The sequence below is a fragment of the Stenella coeruleoalba genome (genome assembly GCF_951394435.1).
Source record: "Stenella coeruleoalba genome assembly, chromosome: 6".
NCBI classification, from domain to species: domain Eukaryota; kingdom Metazoa; phylum Chordata; class Mammalia; order Artiodactyla; family Delphinidae; genus Stenella; species Stenella coeruleoalba.
This window is the reverse complement of record NC_137151.1, coordinates 55,709,376-55,736,271: the sequence shown is the minus strand read 5'-3', so window position 1 is coordinate 55,736,271 and position 26,896 is coordinate 55,709,376. Positions and strand designations below refer to the sequence as shown.

The following is a 26,896-nucleotide window of genomic DNA, read 5'->3' as shown; positions in this document are numbered from 1 at the left end:
TGATGACTAAATTGTGGTGATATATATTAAAGTAGTTTACATACTTTGCATTATGAAAGATGTTTTACTAATATTCATCATCCCTGAAAAATGAACTATACTATGTTAACTATTTCTGATGAAAATCTATCTAAAGTCTATTATATATAAATCTATAAGGTAATTAACAGAGTGCAAGGAGTGTGATTTAATCTTTCCGTGATGACTCAATCATTACAAATACACATTTCTGTTCTCTTTAAATGGCACAGGGATGGTCAAGATTTCCTAGCATCCTTGGGTGCCTCCTGAGCCAGACAACACAAAGGGTGGGCTCCCGCTGGAGATGGGCAGTTAGGCTCAGTTGACACCAACTCCAACCTTGATTTTCAGGAGAAATTTACCCTGGAAAGACTTCTATCAATTCATGGGCTGGCTGGATGGCACCAATGCTTGCCAAGATTTGCTTCATTAAAACCTAAGCCCAGACTTCTGTTTTTAGCCATGATAGAGTAGTAACCAGTACTGGACTTTGCCTTCCTCCCATAAACAACCATTAAACTGGACTAAATGTGTGAGGAAACTGTTTTCAGGCCCTAGACAACAAGTAACACAAGAATGCAATCCTTGAAGGGGCGGGGGTATCACCCTGGGAACCCCGTACTCACTTGGCTTTCTGCCTGAGGGCACTTTTTGGATCATGGCATAGGAAGCAAGTCTGAATGGGCATGATGGTCTAAGTGAACTGAGGGGGAAAGATTGGAATTTGGAGATGCTCAAGAGGTTAAAATTTGCAGGGCAGGATATTGGAGAGGAGAAAGCTATGCAGGGGAGATTTAACAAGTCTGTGTAAGGATTACGCACAAGTCGTTAGTTGAGCACTGGGCTGTACACGTGCCTTCCATGTACATGTACAGGTCTGGTGGAGAATAGCTGTTTAGGAGTAAGAACCATTCCACAGAGTCAGGGCCATGTTCTAGGAGTAAAATAAATCTAAAATAGACCTGTCCTAGCAAAGAACAGAACCAATTGTGACAGGATCAAAAGCACTTGTCAGTAATTTAGTTATTTTCCACAACGAAACTTAGAATCCTAAGAGGAGACAACATAATACAGAGTCCCTACGATGTATTATCCACAACAATCAGCATATAATTTAAAACTGCTAGGCATAAGAAGAAACAGAAAAATGTGACTCTCAAAGATGTAAACAAACAAATAATAGAAACAGACCCAGAGAAAACTGAGATGTCGGAATGATCAGAGGACTTTAAAATGGTTTTTATAAATGTGCTCAAAGACGTAAAGCAAAAGATGTATGTAAGGAGCGAATAGATGGGGAATGTTATCAGAGACATGAAAACTACAAAAAAGCCAAGTTAAAGTGTCAGAAAAAAAATCCACTGGATGGGCTTAACAACTGACTGGAGACCACAGAAGAAAAACACAGCAAATCTGAAGACAGATTAATTTAAAAAAAAGATCCAATATGAAGGATACAGAGAAAAAAGATTAAAAAAAAAAAAAAAGAACAGAACTTCAGTAACCTGTGAGATGATGTCAAGTTATCCCAGGAGAGGAGAGTGAATTTTGGGCCAGAAAAAATATTTACAGTAATAATGGTTGAGTATGTCTCAATTTTGGTAAAATCATCAACCAATATTTAAAAGAATGTCAGTGAATCCCAAGCAGGTTAAATGTAAAGAAAACTATGCCTAGGCTTGTTAGAGTAAAACTGCTTAAGGTCAACAATAATATGAAAAGTCTGACAGGCAGCCAGAGAGAAGATACGTTGCATAATGAGAAGAACAGTACAAATGTTGGCTGACTTCTCATCAGAAACAATGGAGGTCTGAAGACAAGGAACAACATCCTTTAAAGGACTGAAAAAAAAAACACACCACACCCTATTAACCCTGAATTTTATACCTAGCAAAAGTATCCTTTAAAAACGAGTAAATGAAAACACTTTCAGATAAATTAAAGTTGAGAGAATGTCTTGCCAGCAGACATGCAACACAAGAAAGGTTAAAGAAAGTTCTTCAGGCTGAAGGGAAATGAGTGGAGATGGAAACTAGAATTTCTAGGAAGACATGAAGAGAACTATTTACAACTAAGTATGCAGGTGAATATAAAGACCATCTTTTTAATTTAGCTTAATTTCTTTAAAAGACAACTGACTATTTACAGTAAAAATAACAACACTACATTATGGATTTGATAATGTATGTAGAAGTAAAATATTTGACAACACCTTAAAGGTCAAGGAGATGGCAAATGAAATTATTCTGTTGAATGTCACAGCTGAAGCCATCCTCAGAAAGAACACCATGAATGCTGTCATTCTTGCAGTCACTGTCACTTTCCATAACAAGTACTTTGTTACTCCTTTCAGATGAACTATTTGTACTATTAATAAATTTTGCTTCCAAACTAGACAACTATTAAAAAAAAACTCATACATTTCCTTTTATGTATAAAACATCAACAACTTCTTAAGTCTTGTAGGGTAGTTTTCAGGTTAACTATAATGTAGCATTAATGACAGAGGAAGTAAGTTTAGAAGTGAATAAAAATAGTAAAATTTGCTATTTTTAAAACTAAAAATTAAGTAATAGTTATCATGAGTTTTTAATTTCATGGTTTGACTATTCAAACTTTAAACTCACTTGGATTCCAGTTTCAAATAAATAAATGCACCTATTATAAGATAATCATTTATTCATCTTACAAAATGCATTATCAGTAAAGTTTCACATAATCAAAGCTAGCCATAACAGTTTTATGCATTAGACTATGAAATTATCATACTATGAATAACTGAAGTATATTATCAGACACGAAATCCTTGTTTATAATGAATCAGCTCATATCAGAGGTCAAAACTGAAGTCTTCAGGAATGCATACTAAACTCAAAGCTCTTATCATATTTCACTGCTTTTCTGGGTAGCTATTCTTTTCTCTGCAGATTCAGCCAAGGGATGGTCTAAATTACCTACAATTCAAAACCCCTTTGAGAATTTCTGTATCTAGTAGCGTGCCCTAGTCTGTTGTTCTTGTGAGGACTTCAAAAAGATTCCACATGCTGCAGAGCAACTAAGCCCATGCGCCACAACTATTGTGCCTGTACTCTAAAGTCTGTGAGCCACAACTACTGAGCCCACACTCCGCAACAAGAGAAGCCACCGCAATGAGAAGCCTGTGCACCGCAAAGAAGAGTAGCCCCTGCTCACCCCAACTAGAAAAAGCCCGCGTGCAGCAACGAAGACCCAATGCAGCCAAAAATAAATAAGTAAACAAACAAACAAACAAATTTAAAAAAAGAAAAGAACAAAAAACAAAATCATGTAAAAAATTTTTGACTTAATTATATTGGAGGTGTTATTAGACAAATTATTTTTAGAAATCCTTAAAATAACAGAAGGGTGACAAATAGGAATAGCAGAACCAAATGTATGCATGCACTGTAAAATATTTTAGGCAAAAGAGTGAATAGGTGGAGTGGTTTTAGTGAAGCAGTGGGCTTCCCATTCAACTCAAAAGTACCTTAGGTTATTTTGTTTTAATAACCAAACCTCACTCATGCTTTTAATTCATTAGAATAAGTTGGTAGGCTGCTATAAATGAATTGATAATGATAACAATCTTTCAGTGAAATAACTATTTGTGGGCAAAGAGTGAATGAAATCTTGTTAATATATGCCTTAAAATAACACTCAAGCTGCTTAAAATTTAGAAATAATTTCACTCTTTCAGAAGCTAAAATTCTCTTTTAGTTTCTAAATATCTTTATTTCCTGAATATTTTAAATGACTTTCATTAAAGAGATGAGGCTACTTTTTCAAAATCGATCAAGTACTAAATGACTCATCTTAATAAAACACGTTTTCTACATGGCCAAATAAAATTAAAAGCAGGAAACATCTATTATTTGCCAAATATTTTTTGCTCATGAGATGTGAGAATTTCTTGTAAACTATCTTCCCCGAAATGGCAGAAAGCTTTTCGAAGGACCTAGTTGATAAAAGCGCAACACGGCACCGACCAGTATGATTCAAAATGTACTTGACACTGGTCTTTCCCAGTTTAAAACAACCATATGCATTTTCTGAAGCCATCATGTAAGAGGTCAGCCAAGATAAAGGAAAAGGCATAAAATGATCTTTAAAATCTTTTGTGTAATTCAGACGTATCTCAGGTGGTTGCCTTGATGAAGTATTTCAGTTGTGGGTGCTGCAGATAGTCACACAGACCTGCGCATTCTCTGACTTATTATTAAAGCACTGAAAGAAGGAATCTATCTCTAAAGGGAAATTAACCTCAATGACCTACAGTGCTGGCAAACGACTGGAAATATGAGAGATAAGGAGTTACTGATATTATAACAGACACGGCAACTTGAAAAAAGTCAGGATGAAGGAACTAGTTGACTCCTGAGATATGGTGGCATTCTGGAGACTCATAACCAGTACTTGCCTGGGATCTTTCTGAATGCTGTCTATTGATGGGGATCTCGTGGTGCCGTCATCAGCTGGTGCTATGTGCTGAAGCCTGTTATAATTGCACTCTTGCACTCGGTATTGTATTGGCCTGTAGGGCTCCGCATAGGTAGCTGTTGTGTTCAGAGCATAATTATTTCTTTGGTATGTAAGGGTACTTCGTTGGCTGGACGTCCTTTGCAGATTTCCAACACCTACTAGAAAGTCAGCATTTTAAAAAAGATTAGTATGCTCCACAAAGTGATACTTTTCAAAGTCAAAATATTTTTAGTTTTAAGAAGGGTTACGTTTTTAACAATTATATAAATTGCTTAATTTTAGGTATTACCAATCTAGCTCATTAGTGCTAACAAAGGCACTGAAGTTTTTAACATAACACAAACAATATTTATGTCAATTTTATTAGCAGGAAAAAGCAAAAATGAAACTATAAATCTGCTTACACAGTAGGTCTTAATGTTTAAGATTTAGTAACAAAACTGAAAGTGAAATAAAGGAAAATAATTAAACTAATCTTAGAAATAGATAACAAAATTTCATAACTACATTTTAGCAATAAAAGACACGTAAGATATTCAAACTTATAGATAACTGAAACCGTCAAACTTTGGACACCTAGTGAACACAGGTTACGTATTTTGATACATATTTTATTTATAGACTTGTGTATTTTGATAACATTGGAAAATATACTTCACAGGAAAGAAGACTGATATATCAACTTCTTCTAAAGCTACTCCCTAAAATGATTGTGTGATGCTATGTATAAAGTATTGTACATTGTATTTAACCTTTCTTTCCAAATTATTGCAGTAGGTATCTCTCCAATGATTGTGTTCATATTCTTCCTGCAATTAACATATTTTAACACTATTTACTTCTTAATCCTAATAAAGAAATTCTTCAATTTACAGAACATAATGAGTGAAACATTTCTTCACTAACATCTATTAAAAATTGGTACATTTTATCAGGAGAAAAATACCACAGTGGACCAAACTGTCAGTTTTTGGCAAAGAACCAATTCAAATTCAGTCTTCTCCCTCATGGTGTTCTGTGAGGTATGGCTCCTAGAGCTGTGTCTTTAGGGAATTATCATTGCTACCTGGAATTCATTTATGGGCACGTTAATAAATCTGTACTAACTTTTTTTTTTTTTTTAAAGCGGCCTCTTGGGACTTTATAAGCCACACCCGTAGCACAATCTGGCAGCTCACGTGGCCACAGGTTCTAGCTTCTGCTCTATCAGCCGCTACGGTGTGACACAAATGTGAGTCTGGGGGTGCAAGGGTGTGATGCACTAGCTGCTTATTTTTCTTATTTTAAAAATTATTATTATTATTTTTTGGTCACACCACGTGGTATGTGGGATCTTAGTTCCCCAACCATGGCTCGAACCTGGGCCCCCTGCAGTGGAAGCACGGAGTTCTAACCACTGGACCCCTGGTGAATTCCTGTTCCCTATTTTTATAACTGCCATCATTGCATTCTGTCCCAGATTGAGTCTATCATAAGGAATATTTATTTCACATTCTATCACTTAAGAATTCAGAAGAGATTCAGTAACGAAAAAAGAGTAATACCACATACACTTGGGCTACATACATGCTAAATCAAAGATAAGCCAATAGCTCACGTAGAGATTTTCTCTAAATACGTGTTCTAGGAAACAAAAATTACAAAGAAATATTCCAAAAAAGGCTTTCCTTTCTATATCTGATATGCTTCTAACCTGAGGAGTCGGATTTATAGCTCAACAAACTTATTTGTGAATTAAAATATAATCACTGTGTTCACTGATCAGATTGAACTAAGGTAAAAATATATCACTTATAAGTAGGTACTAAATGAATTTCTGTTTTACTGTTTATTGATTTGCTTTCACGGCTGCTTATCTGACAACCAAATGGGCAATATGAATTCACTCTAACAGGAAATCCATCTCAATAAAATCCTCTACTCTTGGGCTGGTGAAATTGGGAAAGCAGCTGAACAGAGCTGATGCCCACCCGAACCTGTGCGGTACAGTGCTGTCTGCGATCCTTGGAGCTCCACGGTTCCGTGGTTTGGGCTGCGGTAAACTGGGCTGTAATAGGTCCTCCCCTCATAGATAGGAGTGATGTGCAAGTCGGGAGACACAGTTGAACGAAGGTCTTGTCCAAGCTGGCTGTGCTGACTAGCATAGGAACTCCGTAAGCCTACAGGCAGGAAAATTACATCATTAAAAAACTTGAAAGCTGTGGTGAGGTTAAAAGTATAACTCCTAAACAACAGGACCAAATGCTGAGTCTAAACACCAAACCTAGTGAGTTTTACAAAAGAGGGATAACAGATATGAATGGGATACCATATACATTCTAAAAATAAAACTTTCTCCTCTGGCAGCAGGATAAAAGTAAATTTTCTAAAAAAATATAAGAAATTATTAAATGGTTTGATACTCTGAAATTCATCCCCCAACTGTAAGCTATTTTATGATGGTGACCAAAAAGAGAGCGCCGTCATGTCCCACACCTCTTTAAATCCCAACACTTAAGACAACACCTACATAATAGCGCTTAGAAATAGGCTGATGTTCAAGAACTGTTCTGAACTTTGTCTCAATTCATTCATCCAAGATTTTTATAGAAAAAGGTGAAATTTTATGTTACAAAGTTTAAAATATCATCAGCGAACTAATAAGATTTATAAAGTATTCTTTTATTATTTGTTATCACAATTAAAAAAACAAAACAAGTGTTTTTCTAGGAATCCAAATACCAGATTCTTGTTTACCTTCTTTCTAGTGTAAAGGAAAAGTACAAAGTTAGTGTATTAAGTCATTTCAAATACTCTCATTCAAATTATTAATAATTACTGCAAATTTCAAACCCAAACATGTTATTTTCTTTAAAAAAGTGAATTAGTATATTCTACATTATGATGCTCAGAAATCTGTGAGGTGTCATCATTCATTAGTAAGTAAAATTTGTCACTTGGTAAGAATACCAACTAAGGTTACATTCTAAACACGAGCAAGAAAAAGCACAAACATATCTGAGGTCAGTCAGCATATATTCCCTTTTAAAAAGACTGCAAATAATCAACGCAGTAACTAATTACCAAAAGACACGCTTGCTCACATCTTGTTAGCTCAGTTAATCATATGACAACTAAAAGTGAATGGGCCTGAATGTGAGTGATAATTACATGTTGCTTAGTGAGGAGTGGCAAGAAAGTTAATACATTAAAGCTGCTAATATGAATGATTATTACCAACCCCGGACAGCAACGTGACATGGGAAGAAATTAAATGAACAAATGTGGGTTTTGGCTACTGGCTCCTCACTTGCTAAAATGAAGATCACAGGTTTATACAATCTTATAATTGGGAGCTCATTCAGCCAAATCTTCCCATTTTAAAATTGAGGAAACGGAGCCCCAAAGGAAATGTAGTTCATCCCCTTCAGAGAGCTACTTCCTGGTGGGGCTGAGAGGAAGCCCCCTCCATGATCTGTCATTGCACTGGACAAAGCTATTTCTCAAGGATCAATGAGACATGGTGTGAGAAACCTTGAACTGGACAGAGCCCTCCACAGACATAAGGTTAAGGAGGGAGGTTAGCTCACCAGGGGTTCATGGAAGCCCATGTAACTCTAAAGACCATATTATGATTGCTGTTGTAAAGTTCTCATCTGAGGATTTCAGCTTTTTATTCACTGGCAGATTTCTCATTCTTAGCACAGTATAAACTCCATTTCTTTATAGAGCCCAAGAGTATCTTGAACAAAAGTTGCAGGCATTGATTTTGTTAATGGTGACGTAAAGTGGGCAGGAAAATGCACCTAGTTCTTGGAAATCTTATCAGTATGAGGCATTATTTTAATATTCAGTAGAGCCCTTGATTTACTGTGAGACTCTGAAGATCGCAAACACTTGGGTGGAGGCAAGCTGAGTCCTGGATGCTCCTAAAGTTGGCTAAGCCGCCTTGGCTCACCACCACAGTGATGTGAAAAGAGACCAAAGCATTCTGCCCCGTTCAGAATGTGATATTCTCACTGTGCCAGGATCTAGCTGGAGTCTTCACTGGAATCCATATAATATGAAAACTTTCATAAACATTTACTATGATTTCACAAGAAAGGTAACCAAATGAGCTTGTTACCACTTACAACTATAAAAAGTATCCAATAAACAGCCCCCTGTTACAGGATTATTAGTGAGATGAAATGACTGTACGTGATAGACTATAACGGGAAATAAAAACTTAAGAATTATAGTGAAATAGCAATTTCTCGATATTAGAAATCTTTGTGAATAACATTATGATGGTAAATATTTTTGTTTACCTACTCATGCATTAAAACAAAACACAACTACTGTAGATTAACATTTAAAAAATTACAAAATTACACAGCCCCTATAGATTAAGTAAAATGATTGTGCAGAAAGGCTATTATAACTTAATATCTTTTAAACTGGAAGACAAGTGATATGTTGCAATTCCACAAATACATACTAGTTTACCTACTTCAATGATATATTCCTTGTGATTTAAAACCTTTATATTTTAAGTTAGTGAAAACAAACATAAATTTATCTTCCAAATATGAATTCTTCTTATTCTCAAAACTTGTCTTGATATGCTATGATTATACAGAAATGAATATTTTCAGGCAGACATATTTTTCTGTTGTAGGAAGTAATTTATATACATCATTTAAATTATGATCACCAAAATCCAAGTGTCTGAATCGATTATAAAATATTGCTTTAGGCTTATCAATTAGCAGGTTATTAAGCCTTTGAAATCAGAAGCATAGTAAATATAATGACAAGCGCATCACTTTCTAAAATAAGAAAAAAAAAGAGAGGAATTTACAAATTAGGATCCACATTCAGACTAATTGGGCAGGTAGCTAGATGATGGAAACCAAAGCATCCCTAGAACATTTTAAGAAACCCTTTACTTCTTTTGAAGACTGTCATATTCTAGGAAAAAAAAAAATCCATAATAGGCTACGTATAATTTTTTCCCCCTGAAACATAAAGTCTAACTTCACCTGCACTGTCAGAGAAGCAGGTTTTTTAAACCAAAGGAGATCAGCGCTCCAGGGTTAAACATGGAGACAGTACTTTATGTGCTCACTTTCTTTCCTGGGCTTCCTCTTCACTCTACTGCAAACATAGATTTCTGCACAGCCGTTGTTCACATACACGGGGCAGGGCTGGGGCACAGAAATCCTCAGAACTATTTATCTCTTAAGGTTTCCTTCAGAGGCAGAATGTCGTAAATGATTCCACCTCACTCTGCTGCATACTTTTCAGAGGCATGCCAGAAAATATCTAAGCCAAGGACACCCCTCTAACGGCTGAATGAAAAAGAGGCAGTTTCTCCACTAGGAATTTCCTTGAGCTCAGAATCAAGTTCAATATTAATTCTTTGTGCAAGATTCTTCAATCAGAAAATTTCAAAAAGGCTTTACCTTTCCCAGAAGCCATACGGAAAGGATATTAATCTTACTTCACAAAATATTAAAAACTTCTGTAGATAAGAAATACCAAAAACAAAGTCAAAAGACAAATTACAAAATGAGAAAAATACCTGAGAAGTATATTACAAGGGGTTAATTTATTTCAAGTATAATAAGCGTTTACAAATTAAAAAAATAGACGACCTGGACTCACGGTTTGCAGAAAAGCAATAAAATGGCTGATAAACATATGAAATCATCAACCTCAGTCATTACTCAACACAGGCCACTTGAAACAATGAGGTACAGCTTTTTAACTGCCAGACTGGCAAAGATGAAACTCTTTGACATCATGCAGTGCTAGTGAAGGTGTAGGGAACATGCGCTCAAACTACTGGTATAAATAGAAATCTATAAAACCTTCCTGGGGGCAATTTGACAGTATTTCATTAAGAAAATATACACACATATTTTGATCCAGCAATTCTACTTCAAGAAATGGATCCCATAGTTATCTTAGTAGCTATGTGCAAATATGCAGGAGGAATAATATATATTGCATCATTGTCTCTAACAGCTAAAAATGAGAAAACCTAAATGTCCATTAATAGCAAAGTGATTAAATTATAATACATCTATAAAATAGGGTCCTAGGCATCCCTTGAGAGAATGAAGTAGAACTCTGACATATTAAAAAATGAACAAGGTATAGAAGATATATATAATAGAATTCCAACAGCATTAAAAATAAAAAAGAAACACAATGTGTGCACATTTGTATGTGATGTATATACTCATATATGTAATCAAACATTCTGGAAGATACATAAACTGGTGAGTGGGACTGGGTGAGGGTAAAGAGAAGGCTGAGACTTTCACTTCTCAATTCATATTTCCCTGCATAGTTTGAATTCTTTTTACCATTATGTACATGTTACTTTTAAAATATAATTTAGAACACTAGCTAAAGATGAATTCATTTTAATCAAAAGAACAAGTCTATACATCATGTAGGGTACCTGCCGTGAAAAAACGCTGAAGGAAACAGTTGGACTACCAGTGACCTGGTTGGTGTCTTTCTGATTTAATACAAGCGGCATTTGAAGGTAATTCATAAGAAATTTGTGCTTTCCCATCAGGATGCTAAAAATCAAGGCAGTAAGTGAGGAAATCCATATTCTAGTCTACACTATTAGGGCATTTCTTTAAAAAAAAAAATTTGAACAGATATTCTGATACCACCTTTTAACATATCTTAGGGTTTTGAGTATGGGTAGGCCTAGCTAGTGAAAACTATTTCACTGTGAAAAACCTCAACAAACAGTTTAGAATGCCAACCAATTCTTCTAAAAAGCAAAAAAGTACCTCTTATATCCTAATATTGTGAGGGATGGGAGAAATGTATTCATTACAAAAGAGGTCTGGTGATATAAATGTGTGTAATTCGGTGCATTAAAAATTATAGAGTCCAGGGCTTCCCTGGTGGCGCAGTGGTTGGGAGGCTGCCTGCTGACGCAGGGGACGCGGGTTCGTGCCCCGGTCTGGGAAGATCCCACGTAACGTGGAGCGGCTGGGCCCGTGAGCCATGGCCACTGAGCCTGCGCGTCCGGAACCTGTGCTCTGCAGCGGGAGGGGCCACAGTAGTGGGAGGCCCAGGTACCGCAAAAAGAAAAACAATTATAGAGCCTGAAAGACAAGTCAGCCTGAAGTCTGCAGTATAAATTTTAAGATAAAAATGTAAGCTTTTTCCAAGTTACATGCTCTGTTTCAACAACGGTTACATGGAAGACTTTCCCGCTGGGCTTTGTGTAGGGCTGTCCCCTTGTACTCACCTGTCAGGCTGTCTGGCCGAGGTGGAACCATCCTCTCATAAATGTCATACTGCTGCTGTCCAAATTGTTCCATGTCATGAACAGTCCTTTGCAGTGAAGGTCCCAGATGCTGCGGTACGGCGGTCATCCCTGAGCGTTTGGGGGATAATGACCCCACCTGGCCTTGGGATGGGGAAGCTACTCGAGTCTGTGCATCCGTCAGGGTCAGTGGGGACCCCACTCTGGTGGTCGTTTGGTACTGAGGGGTTGGTCCGTTGGGACTGGAGGTCTGCCGGGAGGTGACCGACCCAATCCGACGTACAGCTGATGGGGAGGCGGGTCTCTGTGCAGAGTACGGAGAGGCTGCCCGCTGAGCAGGTAATGTGGTGGAAGAGTATGCACTGGGGTTCAGTGGTCGGGAGTCGGTCACTGATGGAGAGCCGAATCCACTACCAAGAGAAGTTCTCAGTGACCCCCTTGAAGGAGACACGCCTGTGCTGATAATATAAGAAGGAGACTGTGCTCTAGATGGAACTGAACTAACTCTTCTCATGGCCCGATTGGCTACTGATGGCTGATGAAAGGGGGAGAAAAGAGAATGGTTTATCCAGGGTTGTGTGTCCATTGTCATTACACAAAAAAATGTACATAGCTCACTACAGAATGTGAATTCACTATTTATTTTAGGCATCTAAGTTTCTTTTCCTTTTTTTTGCTGTAGAGCTGGATCTTAATTTTTCCTTATTCTGTTTTTCTTGTTCTACTATTTTTTTTTTTTTGGTGGTGGTTTAATCTCCAACTTGCCCCTTCAGAACACTAAAACCAACCAGTAAGGAGAGATCTAAAGACATTTACTATTCTTTTTTTCTTTTGTCTTTACATTATTTTACCCTCTGCCTACACATTTTCCACAACACATACCATGCTGTATTGCAAGTGTGAAGGGTCACTGGACCAGTGTACTTATTTTGTACCCTGCGAGTCAAAGTTTGGCTAAGTTAACCCATTTGTGTAAAACAAAAACAAAACAAACAAAACAAAACTTTTCCAATATGTTAATCTAGGTAAAGCTAGAGCAGTATCTATAACTGCCTTTACAACTGTCTTTATGGGTTGGCCCCATTAACAAAAGGAAGGTTCTTTCAAAGTGGAATAATTGAACGTTTGGATAGGGCCTGTGCTCTCAGCTCTCCTCTGTGAGTGCTGCATTAGTGCGTTAGCCAAATCTATCTTTTCTTTTAGCTTAAGTGTGGCTGCTAGTGATTTCAGCCATTTCTTTCTACCTCCTTTGATTTATAAGCTCTTGTCTTAAGCTGGTGGATCAAAAGAGATGCAAATACAAGTACCCACAATCTGTTCCAGCAGGAGGTATGCTCAAAATCTCTGCTGAGTTCTGGCCAGCTGCAAATGACCAGATTGGGAAGTGAAGAACATCTCTGCCAGGGCTAGTCCTTCTATGAATCCATAGACTTTTGCAAACACTGAGTCTCAGATTCCTTTCTTGATGCAGGACAACAATGAAGAAGAATGGTGGCTGGACTGAGGCAGTGGGTTATAAGCTCAGGACCAAGCTTTTTCTGTATCTCCTTAGTGACTACTAGAGTACAGTTGTCATCAACCCCCTTTCACTTTTAGTTGGGGCAATAAAGGAAGAAAAGGGATGAGTCACAGACTTTGTATACTCTTAGATGCCATAAGAAGAAACATGTTTTGTCTCCACGTGTCATAAGCAGTTGGCTGGCTGAAACACCTGCTCTGAGACCACTTGGGTGCTCAAACTCAACAATTCTGGGAAGGCAATAGCCATGGAAAGGAGAAGATCTGGGGAGGGAAGGTGACTGAAAATAAACAATAAGGCAAGAAAGAGGGAGTTTAAAAATTAGTAGGCAGGAGAACACACAGTGTGCCTCAGGCTTTCACAACATCATGCCGGCCTCTGCCAACGCAGGCTCGCCCTGCATTCCAATTATAACTACCGTACCTCTCCATCCCCCCGTGTGAGTGAGCGAGAGCCCCCTAATCAGCCGCTGCTTTAACCCCGTCCAGTCTGGGCGGGAACAGAAGCCTGAGGGTGACCTACATGCAGAGATGGGACCAAAACCAAAGCTGAAACCCAGGAGCTGTGCAAACAAAGAGGAGAAAGGGAAATTTCTCTGTGCAGCCTCAGGAGCAGTGGATAAAATCCCCACAATCAACTTGAGGTACCCTGCATATGTGGAATACCTCAATAGACAATGCGTCAACCCAAAATTGAGGCGGTGGACTTTGGGTGCAACTCTAGACTTGGGGTTTGCTGTCTGCGACTGACTTGTTTCTGATTTTTATGTTTATCTTAGTATAGTTTTTAGTGCTTGTTATCATTCGTGGATTTGTTCATTGGTTTGGTTGCTCTCTTCATGTTTTTCAAATTGCTTTCTTATTTTTTTAATTTGACTTATTTTCTATTATTTTATTAATTATTATTTTTCTTTCTTTTTTTCTCCCTTTTCTTCTGAGCCATGTGGCTGACAGGGTCTTGGTGCTCCGGCCTGGTGTCAGGCCTGAGCCTCTGAGGTGGGAGAGCAAAGTTCAGGACACTGGACCACCAGAGACCTCCTGGCCCCACATAATATCAATTGGCAACAGCTCTCCCTGAGATCACAGTCTCAATGCTAAGACCCAGCTCCACCCAACGGAGAGCAAGCTCCAGCGCTGGATGCCCCATGCCAAACAACTAGCAAGACAGGAACACAACCCCACCCATTAGCAGAGAGGCTTCATAAAATCATACTAAGTTCACAGACACCCCAAAACACACCACTGGATGTGGCCTGCCCACCAGAAAGACAAGATCCAGCCCCACCCTCCAGAACACAGGCACCAGTCCCCTCCATCAGGAAGCCTACACAAGCCACTGAACCAACCTCAACTACTGGGGGCAGACTCCAAAAACAACAAGAACTACGAACCTGCAGCCAGCGAAAAGGTAACCCCAAACACAGTAAGTTAAGCAAAATGAGAAGACAGAGAAATATGCAGGAGATAAATGAGTAAGGTAAAAACCAAACAGACAAAATAAATGAAGAGAAAATAGGCAGTCTACCTGAAAAAGAATTCAGAGTAATGATAGTAAAGATGATCCAAAATTGTGGAAATAGAATGGAGAAAATACAAGAAACGTTTAACAAGGACCTAGAAGAACTAAAGAGCAAATAAACAATGATGAACAACACAATAAATGAAATTAAAAATTCTCTAGAAGGAATTGATAGCAGAATAACTGAGGCAAAAGAACAGATAAGTGACCTGGAAGATAAAATAGTGGAAATAACTGCTGCAGAGCAGAATAAAGAAAAAAGAATTGAGGACAGTCTCAGAGATCTCTGGGACAATAATGAACACATCAACATTCTAATTATATGGGTCTCAGAAGAAGAAGAGAAAAAGAAAGGGCCTGAAAAAATATTTGAAGAGCTTATAGTTGAAAACTTCCCTAACATGGGAAAGGAAACAGGCAATCAAGTCCAGGAAGCGCAGGGAGTGCCACAAAAGACAAATCCAAGGAGAAACACACCGAGACACATAATAATCAAACTATCAAAAATTAAATGCAAAGAAAAGATATTAAAAGCAGCAGGGGAAAAGCAACAAATAACATACAAAGGAATCCCCGTAAGATTAACAGCTGATCTTTCAGTAGAAACTCTGCAAGCCAGAAGGGAGTGGCAGGACATATTTAAAGGGATGAAAGGGAAAAACCTACAACCAAGATTACTCTACCCAGCAACGAACTCATTCAGATTTGACAGAGAAATGAAAACCTTTACAGACAAACAAAAGCTAAGAGAATTCAGCACCACCAAACCAGCTTTACAACGAATGCTAAAGGAGCTTCTCTAGACAGGAGACATAAGAGAAGGAAAAGACCTACAATAGCAAACCCAAAACAATTTAAAAATGGTAATGGAAACATACATATGATAATTACCTTAAATGTAAATGGATTAAATGCTCCAAACAAAAGACACAGACTGGCTGAATGGATACAAAAACAAGACCCATATATTTGTTGTCTACAAGACACCCACTTCAGACCTAGGGACTCATACAGACTGAAAGTGAGGGGATGGAAAAAGATATTCCATGCAAATGGAAATCAAAAGAAAGCTGGAGTAGCAATTCTCATATCAGACAAAATAGACTTTAAAATAAGGATTATTACAAGAGACAAAGAAGGACACTACATAATGATCAAGGGATCAATCCAAGAAGAAGATATAACAATTGTAAATATTTATGCACCCAACATAGGAGAACCTCAATATATAAAGCAAATGCTAACAGCCATAAAAGGGGAAATTGACAGGAACACATTCATAGTAGGGGACTTTAACACCCCACTTTCACCAATGGACAGAACATCCAAAATGAAATTAAATAAGGAAACACAAGCTTTAAATGACACATTAAACAAGATGGACTTAATTGATACTTATAGGACATTCCGTCCAAAAACAATAGAATACGCTTTCTTCTCAAGTGCTCATGGAACATTCTCCAGGATAGATCATATCTCGGGTCACACATCAAGCCTTGGTAAATTTAAGAAAATTGAAACCATATTAAGTATCTTTTCTGACCACAATGCTATGAGACTAGATATCAATCACAGGAAAAAAACTGTAAAAAATACAGACACATGGAGGCTAAACACTATGCTATTAAATAACCAAGAGATCACTAAAGAAATCAAAGAGGAAATCAAAAGATATCTAGAGACAAATGACAATGAAAACACGACAACCCAAAACCTATGGGATGAAGCAAATGCATTTCTAAGAGGGAAGTTTATAGCAATACAATCCTACCTCAAGAAACAAGAAAAATCTCAAATAAACAGCTTAACCTTACACCTAAAGCAATTAGAGAAAGAAGAACAACAACAAAAAAAAACCCAAAGTTAGCAGAATGAAAGAAATCATAAAGATCAGATCAAAAATAAATGAAAAAGAAATGAAGGACACAATAGCAAAGATCAATAAAACTAAAAGCGGGTTCTTTGAAAAGATAAACAAAATTGATAAACCATTAGCCAGACTCATCAAGAAAAAAAGGGAGAAGTCTCAACTCAACGGAATTAGAAATGAAAAAGGAGAAGTAACAACTGACACTGCAGAAATACAAAGGATCATGAGAGATTACTATAAGCAACTACGTGCCAATAAAATGGACAACCTGGAAGAAATGGACAAATTCTTAGAAAAGCACAACCTTCCGAGACTGAACCAGGAAGAAATAGAAATATAAACAGACCAATCACAAGCACTGAAATTGAAACTGTGATTAAAAATCTTCCAACAAACAAAAGGCCAGGACCAGATGGCTTCACAGGTGAATGCTACCAAACATTTAGAGAAGAGCTAGCACCTATCCTTCTCAAACTCTTCCAAAATAGCAGAGGGAGGAATACTCCCAAACTCATTCTACAAGGCCATCATCACCCTGATACCAAAACCAGACAAAGATGTCACAAAAAAAGAAAACTACAGACCAATATCACTGATGAACCTAGATGCAAAAATCCTCAACAAAAATACTAACAAACAGAATCCAATAGCACATTAAAAGGATCATACACCATTATCAAGTGGCGTTTATCCCAGGAATGCAAGGATTCTTCAATATATGCAAATCAATCAATGTGATACACCATATTAACAAACTGCAGGATAAAAATCACATGATAATCTCAATAGACGCTGAAAAAGCTTTTGACAAAATTCAACACCCATTTATGATAAAAACTCTCCAGAAAGTAGGCATAGAAGGAACTTACCTCAACAAATAAAGGCCATATATGACAAACCCACAGCCAACATCGTCCTCAGTGGTGAAAAACTGAAACCATTTCCTCTAAAATCAGGAACAAGACAAGGATGCCACTCTCACAAATATTATTCAACATAGTTTTGGAAGTTTTAGCCACAGCAATCAGAGAAGAAAAAGAAATCAAAGGAATCCAAATCGGAAAAGAAGAAGTAAAGCTGTCACTGTTTGCAGATGACATGATACTATACATAGAGAATCCTAAAGATGCTACCAGAAAACTGCTAGAGCTAATCAATGAATGTGGTAAAGTAGCAGGATACAAAATTAATGTACAGAAATCTCATGCATTCCTATACACCAATGATGAAAAATCTGAAAGAGAAATTAAGGAAACACTCCCATTTACCTCTTCAATGAAAAGAATAAAACGCCTAGGAATAAACCTACCTAAGGAGACAAAAGATTGCAGGCAATCGGCGGCGTTTGCGGAGGCTGGCGTTTAGGGTGTCTGTGCTAGTTGCTGCTTTCGGTGCAAAAAATGCCTGGTTTGGCGGCCACAAGCCCTGCCCCATCTGAGTCGCAGGAGAAGAAGCCTCTGCAGCCCTGCTGTGCCTGCCCAGAGACCAAGAAGGTGTGCGATGCGTGATTGAGAAAGGACAAGAGAACTGTGGACACCTAATTGAGGCCCACAAGGAATGCAAAAGTTTTCTGTATGCAGAAAACTATAAGACACTGATGAAAGAAATTAAGGATGATACAAACAGATGGAGAGATATACCATGTTCTTGGATTGGAAGAATCAACATTATGAAAATGACTATACTACCCAAGGCAATCTACAGATTCAACGTGATCCCTATCAAACTACCAATGGCATTTTTCACAGAACAAAAAATCTCACAATTTGTATGGAAACACAAAAGACCCCAGGTAGCCAAAGCACTCTTGAGAAGGAAAAATGGAGCTAGAGGAATCAGGCTCCCTGACTTCAGTCTATACTACAAAGCAACAATAACCAAGACAGAATGGTACTGGCCCCAAAACAGAAAATATAGATCAATGGAACAGGATAGAAAGCCCAGAGATAAACCCATGCACATATGGTCACCTTATCTTTGATAAAGGAGGCAAGAATATAAAATGGAGAAAAGAATTCTCTTCAATAAGTGGTGCTGGGAAAACTGGACAGCTACATGTAAAAGAATGAAATTAGCACCCTCCCTAACACCGTATACAAAAATAAACTCAAAATGGATTAAAGACCTAAATGTAAGGCCAGACATTATAAAACTCTTAGAGGAAAACATAGGCAGCAGACTCTTTGACATAAGTCACAGCAAGATCCTTTTTGACCCACCTCCTAGAGAAATGGAAATAAAAACAAAAATAAACAAATGGGACCTAATGAAACTTCACAGTTTTTGCACAGCAAAGGAAACCATAAACAAGACAAAAAGACAACCCTCAGAATGGGAGAAAATATTTGCAAATGAAGCAACTGACAAAGGATTAATCACCAAAATATATAAGCAGCTCATGCAGCTCAATATCAAAAATACAAACAACCCAATCCAGAAATGGGCAGAAGACCTAAATAGACATTTCTCCAAAGAAGATGTACAGATAGCCAACAAACACATGAAAGGATGCTCAATATCACTAATCATTAGAGAAATGCAAATCAAAACTACAATGAAGTATCACCTCACATCGGTCAGAATGGCCATCATCAAAAATCTATAAGCAATAAATGCTGGAGACAGTGTGGAGAAAAGGGAACCCTCCTGCACTGTTGGTGGGAATGTAAATTGATACAGCCACTATGGAGAACAGTATGGAAGTTCCTTAAAAAACTAAAAATAGAACTACCATACCATACCATATACCAGAAATCCCACTACTGGGCATGTACCCTGAGAAAACCATAATTCAAAAAGAGACATGTACCACAGTGTTCATTGCAGCACTATTTACAATGGCCAGGACATGGAAGCAACCTAACTGTCCACTGACAGATGAATGGATAAAGAAGATGTGGCACATATATACAAGGGAATATTACTCATCCATATAAAGAAATGAAATTGCGTTACTTGTAGTGAGATGGAGGGACCTAGAGTCTGTCATAGAGAGTGAAGTAAGTCAGAAAGAGAAAAACAAATACTGTATGCTAACACATATACATGGAATCTTAAAAAAAAGGTTCCAATGAACCTAGGGGCAGGACAGGAATAAAGACCCAGAAGTAGAGAATGGACTTGAGGACACGGTGAGGGGGAAGGGTAAGCTGGGATGAAGTGAGAGAGTAGCATTGACATATATACACTATCAAATGTAAAATAGATAGCTAATAGGGAGCAGCCACGTTGCACAGGGAGATCAACTCGGTGTTTTGTGACCACCTGGAAGGGTGAAATAGGGAGGGTGGGAGGGAGATGAAAGAAGGAGGGGATATGGGGATATACGTATACATATAGCTGATTCACTTTGTTATACAGCAGAGACTAACACAACATTGTGAAGCAATTATACTCCAAAAAAGATGTTAAAAAAGAAAAAACAAAACAAAACAAAAAAATTAGTAGGCAGTTGGAAAATTAAAATCTGTACTTGGGGTTTACTAATAGTGCTAAAGATAATTTAAAAAATCCCACACATAAGCTGTTTACTATCAAAATGGGATGACACTTGGCCCAGATATCTAGAAATTGTGTTCCCCAGAATACATGCAAGTTCAGTTTTAAAGATGGTCTTGCAATCTCCAGGAACAAAATTAACTTACTGTAAGTTAAAAAATAAATAAATTAATTAAAAAGGTCTCATGGCCACTCTCAGGGGCAAAATAGACAATCTGTGTAATTAATTATTATTCGTAAGTGTGACTTCAGACCTGCCAACATAGAAATTCACCTAAGCAGATGAACTCCTGTAAGCATTTAGTCCAAAGTTTCCCAGAGTGTTTCATCAGAGCATCCCTAACAGCAGAGGAGTAAATGCACCATCTGAGGAATGGAGCTGGTGGAGAGGGGTCTGCAGCTGGAAGTAGTTTGCTATGGGCACAAGATTTCCTGTCTTACCTTAAAATTCATGCACCATATTTGTGTTTGTTTTAATACAGAAATGTTTCTTTTCTTTTTTCTTTTTTTTTTTTTTTTGTGGTACGCGGGCCTCTCACTGTTGTGGCCTCTCCCGTTGCGTACCATAGGCTCCGGACGCGCAGGCCCAGCGGCCATGGCTCACGGGCCTAGCTGCTCCGTGGCATGTGGGATCCTCCCGGACCAGGGCACGAACCCGTGTTCCCTGCATGAGCAGGCGGACTCTCAACCACTGCGCCACCAGGGAAGCCCCAGAAATGTCTCTTAATACTTAAAAGTTTCCCTTAAATTGCTGAGCCAAAGTCGTTTTGTGTTTCTCCTTTGGCATTGCGAATGTTGGCCCACTGCTGTGTGTACCTTCAGGGCTTCCTGTATCACGTTAAGAGAAGCTTAGGGTTCACCTGACTTCTTTGATCATCTTGCCATTTTTCAGCTTCAGAGGAATCACGGGGGTACTTGGACAGAGAGATCCTCACTAGTTATTGCCACTCGGGACTCCTATTACTTTTATTAATTCTGGCATATGCTGGTGGACTGAGGTGAATAAAGTGGCAGTGAGTGAGGAGTTAAAGAGTTTTTATAAATACATATGCATTATTATTTTTGACTATCAAGTAAGAAAACCTTAACAGAATAGTTATGCTTCTATATAGTAGCTCCCTATAGGCAGGAATAACTATATTCTAGCAAAGCAAAAGAATACGTTTTCAGAGAACAATTCCAATGATGAAGGCAAAAACTTTGGTTAGAGTGGGCCAGGCCCATTTTGTGCAGGTGTGGGAATAGTGCTTTGCCCTCTAGAACTCTTTACAGCATATTTTAGCTTTAGTATTTTTAGGAACTCATAACCCCTCAGGGACTAGAATATTCCACCCAATCCTCTCACACTCTCCGTGGACTATTCCCCTCATGCCAAACTTGCTGCTTACAGAAAAATTACTCTCCAATGTCTAGAATTTATCAGAATTCATTAATAGGAACTAATGCAGTTTTAGATTTCAAGCGTAAAATTTCATTAACATCATGGACTCATAGTGTAAAATGAGTCCATTTTTAAAAAAAGGATCGAGATGTATTTGGCTTACCTGAACCAGTGTTTGTCCTTCAGCTCTTGAATTCCTCACCAGGTGGTTATTAGTTGATCCTATGAATGAATGTTGTGGCCTATTATCTGCCTTACTCAAGTTCTGGCTGTTGTGGAAACTCCCTGCTTCCTGGTATCCACTGTCGGAATAAGAATTCATTTGTGTTGAACTTCTTGAGTTACCCAATGATCCTGAAGGAATGAAACCAGCAGAATATATCTTCATTTTACACTTCTGATGCTCATTTTCAAAATGGAAATATTAAAAGCAAATCTAATACTTAAAAGATAATACAACAGACCCTCACTTTCATGGAGAGACGTCTGTTCTGGTGAGTAGAGGGTTCCTTGCTCTGGCTCTGTCCTGATGAGATAGTTATTGGGATGGACAGCGTCCGAAGCTCTAGGTTTGTTTACACCAGTATTTGGCACATCTGGAAGAAGATAAGTTTAATCAGCTAAACTCAACGAAAATAATACATAAAAACTTGCTAAAAAAAGGGTTCAGGTACTTGTCAGTAATGTCTTATAATCTTAATACAAGACTATTAACTCAAGCCTTCATACAAGTTAATACAAGACTATTTTCACCTTAAACTGCACAGTCATTTTGACTCTTTTCTATATGAAAGTGTTCCATATACTCAGTTTATTAATATATTTTGCTAAATTTCATGAATGTTTCTCATCCTGATTACCAGCCACAAATTAACTTACATACTAGATTAAATTAAAATCTGAAAACTGACCTTGTTACCCCTTGGAAAACTCACCTCTCAGGGTGACTTCCCCAAGAGGATTAACAGATGGAGTGAGAAGGGTGACTATGTAAAACAAGATCCTCCATATCTCAAACTATTGAAACGAAAACTTGCATGATATTCACATTATTGAGCTTGGTGATGAAACCTCTGAAGGTAGGGCTAGCTTTTTATGTCACATTTCATATCATCTAAAATCAAAGGAACTCTGTGCAGTTTTCAGAATTGCCAACAATGGAAATTTAAATTTCTTATCCATTTGCTTATTTTATTCTTATAGTCTTTACAAAATGAATATAGACAAATCTAACCTCATTATTGTTTTCTTTACTCAAATCTGTCTCGCCCATTATCTTGTTTTATTTTCAGCTGTATCATTTTGCCATCTTGAACTTAAAAAGCAAAACAAAACAACTTATCTTCTTCCCGATTCCAACCTCTTTTTTATGCTGTAAATTTAGGTGGTGTAGCTTTTACTGCCTTTTCCCAGTTCTAATCAAATATGTTCTCTTTCCTCTAGGTTCTTCAAAATATATTTGCCCATATTCTGATTATATTCATGACAAGTCTTTCTTTCCTCAAGTTTAACCCTCATGTTGCTAACAAACATTTTTTTCAGGAATGCCACTTCACTCTCACTTTACAGATTTAAATTGAATCGGTATCACATTCTGAGTTTAACACACAATCCTAAGGATTGAAATTAGTCTTTCCTTTCTGACTTTCTTTCTTTAACTATTTATTAAGGCCCTACTATATGCCAGGCTCTAAGCATGCAGCTGAGAAAAGATACAGTGTTTGTGTGTCACCGTGCATGCACATGTTTGTGTTACTGTCGGGGGAAAGGAGCTTAGGAAAAATTCCCTAAAGGAAGTAATATCTAAGCAGTATCCACTTACCACAGGAGGCCAGTTTGCCCTTTCTTTATAGCACTTATCACCATCTCTCTCCACTAGACTATAAGCTCAAAGCAGGCAGGGACTTTTGTCTGCTTTGTTTACTGTTGTATCCTCAGTGCCTAGGATAGGTGCATAGCACTCAGTAGGTGCTCAGTAAATATTTATTGAACAAATTCCCAGTAAGAATAGCAGCTTCTCTTTATTGAGCACTGATTCATGCCTGGCATTGTGCTGTGGGCTTTACTTTATTGTGTTCAATAAGGTTTGTCTATGAAAAGCAAAGTAAAACTTTTAGGCATTGCTGATCAAGCTAGTTTGGAAAGTGAATTTGGGTTTACAGGAGAACTGGGATGCCACATTCTAAACCTTTAACTTGATGTCAGATTCAATCCAAGGTTTTGTTTCCTAGCCTCCAGAAAGATTTGCTGACATTCTTAATATAGGTTTTTGATGAACCTGTCTCTAGGTTTATCATTTGACATTACACTTCTAGGTAGCAGAACTCTGTGATAGCTCTGAATTCTTTTTTTTTTTTTGCGGTACGCGGGCCTCTCACTGTTGTGGCCTCTCCCGTTGCGGAGCACAGGCTCCGGCCGCGCAGGCTCAGCGGCCATGGCCCACGGGCCCAGCCGCTCCGCGGCATGTGGGATCTTCCCGGACCGGGGCACGAACCCATGTCCCCTGCATCGGCAGGCAGACTCTCAACCACTGCGCCACCAGGGAAGCCCTGAATTCTTAAGTTTGGAATTTCAATACAGATTTCAGATTGTATGTGGATTCCCTGGTACACACGGAAACATGATCTAAGTCTGTATCAGGCTGCTAATAGTGAAGGGTAATCTGCTTCATTTGTAAGTCTTCTGTCTTTCCACAGTTCTAAACACTCTTACACAGCAATTCTTGAAGGAGTTTTACTAGGGACTGAGTAAAATACATAGTTTGCTAGGTTATAAGAGTTTTACAGGGAATGGAATGCCTCAGAGAAGCTAAACAAGAGAGGACCTGAGATCAGAGCTAGGTAGTAATCCACCTTTATTTCATCCAGGAACGGAACACTGGAAAATCACAAAGGAAATGGCAACAGACTATAGACATGGAAGCACCAATCTGGCAGTTTCAAGAATTGGCATAATGGAAAAGTGTGCCACTTTTAAAAAGAAAAAGACGTTTAGATAGCTCCTAGCTTCAGCTTTAGTACAAGATAAAACCTGGGATACCATTACATCAAAGCTCTTGGCTTGGAAACACTAGGTGGCATGCAGTGTCAGAATCTGAAAAATTATCACCATGGAAACCAAAACCATTAGAGTTCTGTGTATGTCTCTCTCTTTTTAACCATTAGGAGATATTATTTAAATAAGAAAAGAAAAAGAGACACGCTAAAAATCTGTACTTCAGCAATTTTGTCTCTTTATCCAATGGAACATTTTCTCACAAACCAGGTGACAAGCAATTGTGCTCATTTACACTCTTTTCTAAGAGAAGCTATTTAAAATAATCTTGATGGGATCAAGATGGCAGAGTAGGAGGATCCTGAGCTCACTTCCTCCTACGGATACACAAAACTGCAACTACGGATAGAACAACCATGTCTGAGAATGGCCTGAAGACTAGCAGAACAGATTTTCTACAACTGAGGATATAAAGAAAAGTCCACATTGAGATGGGTAGGAGGGGGAGATACACGGTCTAGTCAGAACGCACACACTTAGTGCAGCAACCCACAAACGGGAGAGATATTACAACCGTGGAGGACCCCTGAGGAGCGAGGGACCCAAGTCCCACGTCACGCTCCCCAGACCAGGGGAGCTGCACAAGGAAGACAAGCCCCCATAACGTCTGGCTTTGAAAACCAGCAAGGCTTAAGTCTGGAAGAGCCAGAGGGCTGTGGGAAACCAAGACTGCCCATAAAGAGCTCACACACAAACTCACCTGTTCCAGGTACCAGGGCAGAAGCAACAGCCTGAAAAGCATCGAGGTCATATGAGAAGGAGATTCACTGACTATTTGGGGGTATGTGCCAGACGGCAGGTATCTGGTGGAACTTCCTTTGGGAATGGAAACACTGTCAGATGCCATTATGTTTCTTTTCACTTTCCTTCCCCCTGGCTGACCTGTTGCTGGCAGCTGCCATTTCTGTTTCTCTTTTCTCAACCTAACTAACACTGTGCACCCTCCCCAGGTGTTCCCGAGGACCAGCCCTGCACAACCCACCTGCCCCAGAGGGCCCCTTTAAAGTGGTTCTCACTCTGCCCCAGCCAGTGGGTAGTCCCAGCCAGCACTGGCACCCCTCCAAAGTGGCTCTCACTCCAGGGAGCTAGCTCAGCATATCAGCATGTCTGCAACAGTTCCGGCTGGCCTTGCAGCCAGTTGAGCTGGGGACCAGCCCCACACATCAGTGTGCCTGCAGCAGTTGAGGAAAAACCTATCAGCTGGCTGGACCAAGGGGGTGAGCCCAGCCTACCAGAGTGCCTGTAGCAATAGTGGTCTAACCACAACAAGAGGGCACACACAGGGGTAGCCCTGGATATCCTGGCTCTTGTGACCAGGAGGAATTGTGATACTGTACCTCACAGGGGACTTTCTATATAAGACCACCTTTTCAGGACCAGGAGAAATAGATGATATGCCTAATGCATAGAAACAAACACAGAGAGTTAGACAAATGAGAAGACAAAGGAACAGCTTCCAAATGAAAAAAACAAGACAGAAACTCAGAAAAAGAACTAAACAAAATGGAGATAAACAATTTACCAGGTAGAGTTCAAAATAATGGTCATAAAGATGCTCACCAAACTAGGATGAAGAATGGATGAACTCAGGGAGAACTTCAAAAAAGAGAGAGAAAATATAAAAAAGAACTAATCAGAATTGAAGAATAAAATAACTGAAGTAAAAAACACACTAGAGGAAATCAACAGCAGATTAGAGGATGCAGAATAACATATCAGTGATATGGAAGACAGGATGGTGAAAATCACTTAGTAAGAAGAGCAAAAAGGAAAAAGAATTTAACAAATGAGGATAGTTTAAGGGACTACTGCAACAACATCAACTATCTAACATTCACATTACAGGGTCTGTAGAAGGAGAAGAGAGAGAGAAAAGGACAGAAAATCCATCTGAAGAAACAATGGCTGAAACTCCCCTAACCTGGGGAAGAAAACAGATATCCAGGTGCAGGAAGCACCAAGTCCCAAATAAGATGAACTCAAAGAGATCCACACCAAGACATAATTAAATGGCAATAGTTAAAGATAAAGAGAGAAAAACAAAAAGTCACATACAAGGGTTAATATGCCATAAGGCAATTGGCTGATTTTTCAGCAGAAACTTTACAGGCCATAAAGGAGTGGCATGATATAGTCAAAGTAACGAAACGAAAAACTTACGACCAAGAATACCCTACCCAGCAAGATTATCATTCAGAATTGAGAGATAAAGAGTTTTCCAAACAAGTAAAAGCTAAAGAAGTTCATCATCGCTAAACTGGTCTTAAAAAAATG

The 26,896-nt window shown here is 38.5% G+C and overlaps 1 protein-coding gene across 17 annotated transcripts in view; it reads right to left on the bottom strand.

Moving 5' to 3' along the window:
- PKP4 (plakophilin 4) overlaps positions 1 to 26,896 on the bottom strand; it is a 252,351-nt gene that overhangs the window by 43,139 nt on the left and 182,316 nt on the right. For 11 of the 17 annotated variants that reach the window (XM_079925012.1, XM_079925014.1, XM_079925021.1 and 8 more), the window contains 5 exons: positions 22,033 to 22,164; positions 21,732 to 21,922; positions 11,765 to 12,317; positions 6,489 to 6,677; positions 4,453 to 4,676 (listed from right to left, as the gene is read on the bottom strand). In XM_079925012.1, the coding sequence (XP_079781138.1) occupies positions 4,453 to 4,676; positions 6,489 to 6,677; positions 11,765 to 12,317; positions 21,732 to 21,922; positions 22,033 to 22,164 (1,289 nt within the window). The remainder of the gene's footprint in view (positions 1 to 4,452; positions 4,677 to 6,488; positions 6,678 to 11,764; positions 12,318 to 21,731; positions 21,923 to 22,032; positions 22,165 to 26,896) is intronic. The other 6 variants (XM_079925023.1, XM_079925015.1, XM_079925026.1 and 3 more) reach the window with 4 other exon arrangements.